Source organism: Moschus berezovskii, chromosome 27 (genome assembly GCF_049115385.1).
Source record: "Moschus berezovskii isolate FMDL1 chromosome 27, NW_MosBer_1.0, whole genome shotgun sequence".
NCBI classification, from domain to species: Eukaryota; Metazoa; Chordata; class Mammalia; order Artiodactyla; family Moschidae; genus Moschus; species Moschus berezovskii.
In genome coordinates, this window is record NC_142486.1 from 21,664,546 (window position 1) to 21,675,257 (window position 10,712).

At 49.8% G+C, this 10,712-nt stretch overlaps 1 protein-coding gene across 1 annotated transcript in view; it reads right to left on the reverse strand.

Moving 5' to 3' along the window:
- Positions 1 to 10,419, reverse strand: part of HS3ST2 (heparan sulfate-glucosamine 3-sulfotransferase 2) — a 113,411-nt gene extending 102,992 nt beyond the window's left edge. The window contains exon 1 of the mRNA XM_055409664.2: positions 9,921 to 10,419. Coding sequence (XP_055265639.1) covers positions 9,921 to 10,405 — 485 coding nt within the window. The 5' untranslated portion in view covers positions 10,406 to 10,419. The remainder of the gene's footprint in view (positions 1 to 9,920) is intronic.
- Between the last annotated feature and the right edge of the window lie 293 nt (positions 10,420 to 10,712).

A 10,712-nucleotide genomic window follows, 5' to 3' on the forward strand; every position in this document is an offset into this window, starting at 1 on the left:
AAGATGCCTGCTGTCCTGGAGTTTTGGGTCTGGTGGGGAAGATAGCTAGTAAAAAGGAAAAGGAACAAGACCATTTCAGATTGCAATGCAAAGTAAGAAGTGAATAAAACAAAGTGGGGAAAAGAGATAAAGGTTGATGGGGAAGGTAAGTCAGCTAAGGCTGGGTAACAAAGGAAGGCGTTACTGTCTTGTGACATTTGAGCTGGAACCTGCACGATGAGAAGCAGCCAGATCTAGGATGCTCTGGAGGGAGAGGGATTCAGGTGGAGGAAAGCCAATGCAACTGTCTTAAAGCTTAGGCCTCAGCTCCCCAGAAAGTCTCTGACCCACCCTGAGTGATACCACACGCCAAGACCACTTCCTCTGCCAGCACATCTTGCTATTGGATTTGTCTGCCCCTTGAACTCTTTAAAGGACAATTCTTTCTTCCTTTTTTCTAGGATTTACCACAGTGCCTGGTATGTGTGCATGTGTGTGTCGCTCAGTCATATCCAACTCTTTGTGGCCCCATGGACTGCAGCCAGCCAGGCCCCTCCATCTGGCCATGACTACTGGAGCGGGTTGCCACTTCCTTCTCCAGGACATCTTCTGGACCCAGGCATCGAACCTGTATCTCTTGCATCTCCTGCATTGGCAGGTGGATTCTTTAACGCAAGCGCCACCTAGGAAGCCTGGTATATAGTAGGTAGTCAATAAATGCACATAGAACTAAAGTAGTTTGAAAAAAAAAAACTTTATTTTTTGATTTGACTGTAATCAGAGGTGAAATCATAGGATGAATGTATTTAGAAAGAGCATCTCTACAGGGCCAGCCCCTTTACCTGCTCCCTGCAAAAATCCCATTGGCCCATTGAGATCCAAATAACATACTACCTCCTTCAGAAATCCTTCCAAAATTCCCCCAATTGGATCTTATCTCCTTCCCATGCTATTATAGCTCTGCTTGCATCTCTCTTATGGTTCCTGTCATCAGCTGACTTGTGTAAAAATTTTCCATGAACATTTCATAACTCATCAAACTGGGAGGAGCCCAGTCTTGTCCACCTCTGGGTCCTTAGCACTCAGCTCTGTGAAGGAATGATGAGAAAACCAATGAGAGCCAACACTTGGACCCCTTCCACACGCCAGACATTTTCTGAGCACTTTTCTACATGATGTCACTCATTCAGACCTCCCTGCAACCCCAAGAGTAGACGAGAGGACTGGTTCCTACACGGAGACAGAACCGGGGCCCAGGACCCACTGGTTGGTGGACCCGTACTCAATGGTAGAACTGAGATTCCAATTCAGTCATTCTGATTCAAGAGCCTAAGTTTTTAATCACTGTGCTGGATATGTCTTCTGATTTCCATTGTAAGTTCTTCTCATCCATGTACTCAGGGCTGCCTCTTTCCCTCTTTCCTGTGTGCCACGAGGCACTGCTTCAATGCCAGCTCATTTGTCTACCAGCCTTAGGATGGATCCGGAATTCCTTCACCAGGCCGTAAGCACCAGGACCTGGAAGCCCTGAGTGAGCAGGAAGCCCTCTCCTCGCTAGAGTCGATGACTATCTACCCATCTGAAGGCAAGCTTGGGGAGCCCTGCTATCACAGACACCCTCTAAATGGCTTCTGTTGACAACATATGGGAAGTCCTAGGGACAACTGTCCCCAGTGGAGCTCCGTTTATGCAGCTATAAAAGTATGCAGAAAGACACGACATCGTCTTCCCCTGTTTATTCAGTGAGATCAAACTATCTGAGAAAGGAAGAGTGACACCCTGCCCGACCATCATCTTTAAGTCTCACATCATGCGTCACAGAGGGAGAGAAAAGGAACTTTGCATCCTGAGATTTCAAAAAGACATCCTGTTCCACATGAGCCTCTAAATTGAAGAAACAGAAAAAGCTCTGAACCCCTTTCACATACATTGCCAAGTCCCTAGTGGAAACAGCTTTATCTTTGACTTTTGCAACACTGATGCTGCAGGTATGTAATCACCATGGCGATACGATATTCATGGGGGAGACCACTGATTTTCCACCAGCGAGGGCAGTGACGAAACCAAGAGTAAACTGGTGGGATGTTGTTTTTTCCATTTTAATACACGCTATACCTTTTATTTGCCTGGAGAATCCCAGGGACGGGGGAACCTGGTGGGCTTCCGTCTATGGGGTCACACAGAGTCGGACACGACTGAAGTGACTCAGCAGCAGCAGCAGCATACCTTTTATTCTGGAGAAGGCAATGGCAAGCCACTCCAGTACTCTTGCCTGGAAAATCCCATGGATGGAGGAGCCTGGTGGGCTGCAGTCCGTGGGGTCACTATGGGTCGGACACAACTGAGCAACTTCGCTTTTACTTTTCACTTTCACACATTGGAGAAGGAAATGGCAACCCACTCCAGTGTTCTTGCCTGGAGAATCCCAGGGACGGGGGAGCCTGGTGGGCTTCCGTCTGTGGGGTCACACAGAGTCGGACACGACTCAAGTGACTTAGCAGCAGCAGCATACCTTTTATTCAGGGAATCCTGTTCTTCTGAAGTCTAGACTACTTTGTAAATACTGCAAGCCGCAATACTTTTCTGAATGCTCGTATTTGTTCTGAGTTTTCCTTTGGCTTGTCTCTTTCAATCATTAACACATCAAAGGAATCTGAAAGCTAGATTTACTTACACTGGATTTTCTGCAAACTCTGGCAGCGTTTCCTATGATGTCGGGGCATACCCCATCTCAGTAATTTTAGATACAACATAGACTGACTAAATGTCACTCAATCACATAGTGAGAAAATTTATGATTTTGTCCACTTCATTTTCATTCATTCTGATTACAACAAGGAGAAATGTTTCACATTGATATTAGTATTTCTTTAACTGCTCTTTTTAGTATCCCCATTCTCTTTTAAATAAAGATAAAGCATGCTGCAGGCTTGGAACATTTTAGCCACTTTCACTAGCAAAAATTCAATTAAAAAATAAATAATTTTTTTTAAAAATGAAAAAAAAACTCAGTAGCATTGTTGTTTTCAATCTACATAGTTTTACAATTACTTCCTAATTATGGCAAGTGATGCTGGCTTTCCATTTAAGGTGGTTTTCAAATAAAGTTGTGTTTTTAAAAAAGATGTATTTCAGTTACATTTGCATAATGGATGTTAGGTTTACAAATGCAAGCACCTCTCTTGAAGGATACACAAAAACCAATCTCGTGATTGTTTCTGGGAGGAGGAACTGCGTGGAAGGGGAGACGGGGTACAAAGAAGGAGAATGGTTTTCAGGGAAAATCCACTGTCATTTTTGAAGTCTGTATTATGGGAAGCTATTATCTATTCTACAATGTACACACTGGCAGAAAATAAACCCAGTTCTTTATGAAAAATCAAAAAATTTTAAAGTGCTAACTTTAAAGTATTAAGAAAATAATAGAGGTCATGCCAGGTTTGGGCAACTATGAGGCAGTACAAAAATGCTTGAAGCCTGGAAAATGCTACCCTAAAAGGGCGTGGACTTGATGCTGCCCCTCCAAGGATGTCAATGAGAGGTCCTCAGGCCTTCGCCCAGAGTGGACACCTTGTTTATTTTTACTTGTGGGAGCTAGTGACCACAGACCCTGAGAAGGAACCATGATTAGTGCCGTTGATTTCAAAGCTTGGAAAGCCACTCCCAATGGACTTGTGTCCAGGAAATCCTGTGATCCTCAAGCTTCAGGTAACCCAACCAGTCTATCTAGCCGATCTTTGGAAGCATATGCTCAACAGTAATCCCTTGCCCCCGTCTCTGCACCATTATCCTCTGAGGAAGCTGGGTGAGTATAGCATTGGACCAACAGCCCAGCTGTGTAGCTTGACAGGCAGCAATTACCCCTGAAATGCTAAGTTATTTCCATCACTGGTGGCTTTTACCCACCTCATCAAGCTGCCCATGGACTACAAAGCACTCCAGCCCATCAGTGCAGCCCATTAAGAGAACAAAGTGGCAGCAGAGCTGGCCTACAGCAGCTTGGCACTGATTCCGGCAAATAGTAGACATCTGACAAATAAATGGATTAACCCACCCTGGGGTTAGCTCACAGGACAGAGAGTCTCACAGGTTTAGGTAGACTGCATGACCTTGCAGATCCCTCCACCCTGACTCACTGCCAGCAAGCCTATCTACCTCCCCAACTTTCCACCCCCACTGCTGAGCCCTCGCTTATAGAAACAGCCCCCACTCCAAGCCCACAGAGGATTCTGATCAATGGGGAGCTGTGTGCTTCCGTCCCCGCACCACCCACTCGGTCACCCAATCATTCAGGAGCGAAGCAGTGGAGGTCTAACCGATGAGAAGAAAATTATTCTACTGTCCTGAACACCAGATGCAATGGAATACAGGCAAGTACGCCTGTTGAGCATCAACCCTGACCTGACTCTTTAGGGACTCTTGGGATGTGACTCCAAATATCTGGGCAGAACAGCAGCCAGTGAAGAACATAGCCGCCAAAGCATCTTGTTATCTCCTGGTGGCCATCAACTTGCACTTTCCCTCATTTCAGGATAGGCAGAAGAGAGCATAGGTAGCAATCAAAAATCTAAAATGAGTACAGCTCAGGCATTCCCTGGTGGTCCAGTGGTTAGGACTCCATGTTTCCACTGCCAAGGGCATGGGTTCAATTCCTGGTCGGGTAACTAGATCCCACATGCCACAATTAAGAGTTCACACACTGCGATGAAGATCAAAGATCGAACATGCCCCAACTAAGACCCGGCACAGCCAAATAAAGAAATATTTTAAAAATAAAAAAATCAAGTGGGTACAGCTCCTTCACAAATCAGAAGGCACCCCTGCTGGCTGCAGAGACAAGCAGGTTCTCAGGGGCTCCCTGCTGGGTCGGGCATTTGTCACCTAGTTGCTGGTCCTTTGTAAAGTCCAAGGGATACCAGAGCAGAGGGCACCTCTGGGAGAGTGAGTTTCCATCCAATATGGAAGCATCATATCTCATGGAACCTAGACCCCATCTATCATTAGACTCATCCTAATCTCAGAGGTGTTAAAAGGTGAAAAAGAAAATGTCTTTCTTATGTAATATTTTAATATCCAAAACAGACTTAACAAAGTGTGCCGGTTGAATAGCACTAGGACCTGTCGGAGTCTTTCCCCCTTTAGCCACACACCAAAGGCCACGGGGAAAGCCCAGTTTTCATTCCAAGCTCTTCCACTGTCCCTCCAAGCTCCAGGGGGATGCAAAGCCAGCTCTTCAAAAAGCCTCCTTGAGCGATGACAGTTCTGTTTGCTCAACCTGAATGTTCCTCGGCGCCTGACAAGAACTGTACATGTGCTGGAACTAACTACTATATCTCTGGCTGCAGTGAGGCTGACAGAGAGCTGCAAGGCGGACGAAGGATTTATGAACTCAGCGGGTTCATTTAATCAGCGTGTGTGACATCCTCCTGGACCGAGGCAGGAAAACTCCTTATGAAGACGTGTCTGCACAGACCCTGGAGCTGTGCGTGCGGGTGCCCACCTGAGAACTGTGCATGCACACACATCTGCACACACTGGACACAGGTCATCTGTACCCAGTGTCCATCAGTCTGTTTAAGGTGGTAAAGCCTCCTGTGTTCACTACTTCTCCTGCCTTCTGCCTCTGGTTTTATTTCTTCTTAAAGTTTGCCTTTCTAGAGTTTGGCTTTGCTACTGAAATTTGAGTCCTTGATTCAAATCAGCTAGATAAGGTGATAGACCTGACTCTGGGCTTTTAAATCTCTGTCTCACTTAAACTGTGGCCTCCAGGGCAAATGCCCTGTCTTCTTTGCCTCACACCATCCCCAGAACACCACTGCTGCTGAACAAATAAATAACCAGACTTGTGGAGTCTAAAATTTACAGAACAGGCTCATCTATCACAATTCTGACACCAGAGCACAGAGTCAATTATCACATATTAACTTGCTCTTGTTGGCATTTCAATGCATTTAGAGAAGATTCACTTCCTCTTCAGACTGCCTCTCCCACCCCCATCACTGAAAACTAGCAAAACGAACACTTCATACGAAACGCGGCTTCCCCTAAGGCCATAGAAACTGCTGGACAAGGCACAGCTTATGTCTCTTTATGAAAGATGAAGGCTCTGAATATTTGTGAATTCTGTCTCACGCTCAACCTTTGATGCATTCCCAAACATAATCTTAGATTGAGAGACGCATTTTCACATACATTGTCAGACATCACTCTCTTTTTAAAGGTGAGCAAACTGACACCCAGAAATGAGGAGTGACTTTTTACCAGTGCAGAAGGAAGGAGAGAGGGAAGAAGAAAAGGGCAAAGCAGAGCTAAAAGTCAAACTTAGGGCCAGGACCCTTCCTAGTCTTTCACGGAACTACTTTTCCAGCGATTAATTCCTCAGTCCCAGGCAGTGATAGCGGTAGGGAAAGAAGCTGATAGTTTTAATACTCATAGTACTGAAGATGGTAAAAGGAGCGTTGGTAGTGAAACAGTCAGAATAATAGCGGTGATAGTGATAACATTACTGCCTTATCTTTATATACCAGGGAATTTTCCAGGACACTTTCATATACAATGTTTCATTCATTCTTCAAAACCACCTTCTATGATAATGGTTACAATAGGCATCATCCTATGATGAGGAAGCCAAGATTCAGGAAGATGACTCTGCTTCCAGTTACCCAGGTTAGGGGACCATCTCCCACCTTCTGACAGCAGGTCCTATCCTGGGTCCCTTGTCAGTGTGGTCTCACTCGGCCTCCCTGTCCAAGCAGCTATTTGACCCCACCCAGCTGCTATCTGGAGTTCCTAATTGGGAGGGGGAAGCTGGCCAGGTGCAGAGAGGAGGGAAGCTTCAGGGATGGGATCTCAGCAAAATATCTCAGAGGCGGGATCCCACCACAGAATGCTGGCCTCTCCTAAGGTGGCTGGAATCCAGCTAGTTCCAAGAGGGGGTTCAGGCTGGGGGGCAGGAAGATGCAGATTCTGTCTCCCGGTCTTCGGCTGATGGTGACTCTGGCTGTATCATTCTGTCTTTACTCACTGTTTGTCAGCTCCTGGTTTATCTCCACTTACCCACAGAAAGAAGTCTCTCCTTTGATTTTTCCCCTGTCTGTCTGACTGGGGCCTCCAGACCCTGGAAGTTATCCCCAGGGACTTTGAGGAGATCCACTGCCTGCCACTCTGCAACTCCCTCTTTGGAAAACATGGTACCCCACAACAGGCACAAGGGCTCTTTAGCCATGTCTCCCTAGTGGACGCTGGCTTTATGGTGGCAAGCTGTGCAGAACAGTGGTTAGAGTACTTGGCTGGAATGGCACATACATACACAGTGTAGATGTATAAATTTTTGTGGGACAGTGCATGCCAATGATTTTTGGTCCCAAATTTCATCCGCTTGCTTTGGATCCCCTTCTAGATGCTCTCTTTTCGGGTTGCAGTTTTCCCATCTGTGAAATGATAAAGGCAATGGGCAGAGACAGAAACATCTTATCACCTGCCATCCTAACTCATGGACTTCAGGAATAAAGTGAGAATGTGAGCTTTAAAAGAAACCAGGTATTTCCATCATTTCTGCAATTAATGCATATTACTTGAGTGATAATTAAGAATAGGACACATACAGAGAAATGTTCTGGAAATTACGGAAACAGCATCCAAATGGGGCAGTATGACTTTATATACAGAAATGACAATCCGTACCCGAAACCCTGGACTCTGGAGGTGTGGATTTGCAGCCCCAAGGAGCACAAATCACACAGCCCCTCCTGAAGTTGTAGGCTCCCAGCCTTCCTGGGGAGGTGACAGGGGTGAGGCAGTTAGTACCAGACATGCGGGCTAAATGCTCTTTTAGAAATATAAAGGGGGAAAGGGATGGTAAGAAAGACCCTAGGAAGTGGGGGGAGCAGAGAGAGAAGTGGAGCTGTCAGCATGCTTGATGTTAAATAAAACCTACCAAGACTCAGCTGAGAATTTTAGCAGAATCCAAATGTGCTATATAAAAAAAAAAAAAGGCACAGCTCCCATCTCTAAGGTTCACAGCTAAGCTGGCTTAGAATCACACATGCCAAGGTTAAAAATAAAAAGCAGCCATCCCTGAATGACACGGGCTTGGAGAAGGAAGGTATGGTGTTTGGTGGTGGAGCGCAAGAGAGGGAGTGCAGAGGCTGGGTGCAGGGAATAGGTGTTTACTGGAGGGCTCAACAAAAGCCAGTGCTCAGAATTGTGCTATTTTGCCCTTAAGAGGCACTTCACTTTGGCAAAGGGTTTCATAATGATCCTTAGATTTTCCATCGAGGAAACCCTGCCGTGCAAGAGAGTGTGGCCATGGCTGACCCACGTCACACTCTGCTGTTTGATGCATTTGCCTCTCCGACACTGGGGTCTGGCTCTGATACTGTCCTCATGTACTTTGTACCTCCAGGTGGGATGCCTGGGGGGTCACAGCTTGGAAAGCACCGATGTGCCATTCTGTGCCACTCTATTCCAATGAGCCAACATAGTGCTGGGGCCACCCACAGGCCAGCCGTCCCCCGCTGCACGCCACTGGAGATGGGCTGTGTGTCTGCCTCCTGAGGACTGGGCATGTCCCATCCCTGGGCCCCTAGGGCTCCCAGGCAAAGGGGACAAGTTGGCCCTGCTGCCCCGATTCTTACAAATCCAGGGTTCCATAAGTGAGGCCAGTGGGGTCCTCCTTCTAATGAAGTTGTCTTTTATCCAATATGGTTATGACTTTCTAACCCCTAAAGGGTTTAATTTAACATAATCATCTTAAAGAACAGCCTCAGCTACTGTGTCAGCTACCATGTTACCCTCCCACCCAGTTCCATTACGAGGCAATTTCTAGCAAGTCTTCAAGGGGTCAGGTGAATGGTGAGAATTCTGTAACCCAGGTCTTATGGGGAGCCTATACATTACACCACCCCCAGGGATGCCGTGCTCAGCTCACATGTGGGCCAGCCCTACACCTCAAAACCATACAGGGCTTGGGAAGTTGATGGGCATTTAATAGTGGAGGCTACTACCTTCCAGAAGCTTCAGGCTATCCCCAGATATCACCAGCCTGGGTGACCGTCATCCCTGACAGTGCAGTGGGGGAGTGGACATTCTGCTATGACTGGCTGCCCCCTGTGAACCTAGACAGCTTCCATCTGAGGTGCCCACCAGTATTTCGAATTCTATATCCTGGCTGCTGGCTTAGAAACACCGCCCAGAGCAAAATGTCCCTGTTACATCTTTCAAGCACTTAGAAAGCCCTTGCGAGGCCGAAAGGTCAGGGACCTTTCCTGCTAGCTGCGATGGACCAGAAAATCAAGGCTCAGTGAGTTTTTAGGAATTTACTCCAGCTAAGTGGCAAAGCCAAGACTCACATCCAGGGTCGTTTGCACTATTTGAAAATATGAATTCAGGGTCAGAGCGCCTGGGAGTCTCAGACCAGATCCAGCAGCAAATACCTGGAGCTGAGAAGGAAGCTCCAAAAGGGACCTTTCTCTGGCCGAAACCTCAGGGGCCTCCCTGTCATTCGGCCTGAACTCCGGGGACCTCGCCCAAGCGCAGGGCCCTGCCGCGAGAGGGCGCTGTTCGGACTGTCCCTTCCCTGGGTCGGTCAGATGCCTGGAAAGGGCTGCGTTCAGGCAGCTCCTGTCCTGGCTGCCCCTTCCCCTGGCACCCAGCTTTACCCCAGCGTCTAGACACCGAGGCAGCCCTCCAAACTGGCCCGGAGGTCAGGCCGGCGACCTCCCTTCCCTTCTGACGATTCCAGAGTCAACTGCCCTTTGCGGTTCAGGAAACCAGAGCCGGTCTACACCATCGCTGGGAAGTTCCGGGTAAATCCTCCGGTTCCAGTTCCCCCACGTGTCAGTCGGAACCCACAGAGCCAGCCGAGTGCAGGGGATGCGAAGGCGCAGGAGGTGGCCCGCCGGACGGAGCCCAGGCGCGCGCGGTGGGGCTCCCCTCCTTACCTGTACCAGTCCAGCCCGCGGCCGTAGTTCCTGTCGAAGAAGTGGGGCTCGGTGCCCAAGGCCCGCACGTCCGGATGCACGCGGATAAACTCCAGCACAGCGCGGGTGCCGCCCTTCTTCACGCCCACGATGAGGGCTTGGGGCAGCCGCTTGGTACCCAGCTTCGGAGAGCCGGAGTGGTTGGCCCCAGCGAGGCGCGGGGAGGGCGCGCCGGCGGCGGGCGCGCTGGGAGCGCCGGGCTCGCCGGGCGTCGGGCCCGAGGGATCGCAGGGGCGTGACTCCTGGAGAAGTTTCTGGCCGCCCGCGCCGGGGCCGCGGAGGCAGCGAGGGGCGCCGAGGAGGCGGCTCTGGCCGAGGTCGTCGCAGCAGCACAGGAGGCTGTAACACAGGTAAGTGCAGGAGAGCGAGAGCGTGAAAGCGAAGAGCAGCCTGCGCGCCCTCCGCGGCTGAGCTGGCCCCGCGCGGCCCAGGACCCTATAGGCCATGGCTCCATGGGCCCGCGCCGGGGGTCATGGTTTCCGAGGGGGCGCCGGCGGTGGAGCGGCTGGGGCCCTGCGGCCGCCTAGAGGGCTCGCGCGGCGCGGCCCGGGCCACGCGGGTCGGGCGGAGGGGGCGCCGTCTTCTCCAGGCGCGGCCGGCCCGGGCGCGCACCGTGCCCCGGGAGCCCGGGGGCGGCGGCTCCTCTGGGACCCGGCGGCGGCGCCTCCGACATCCCCGCGTCCAGGGCGACGGGGCTCCGGCCAGCGGGGCGGCTCCCGGCGCTCCTCGACTCTCACGTGCGCCGGGCTCGGA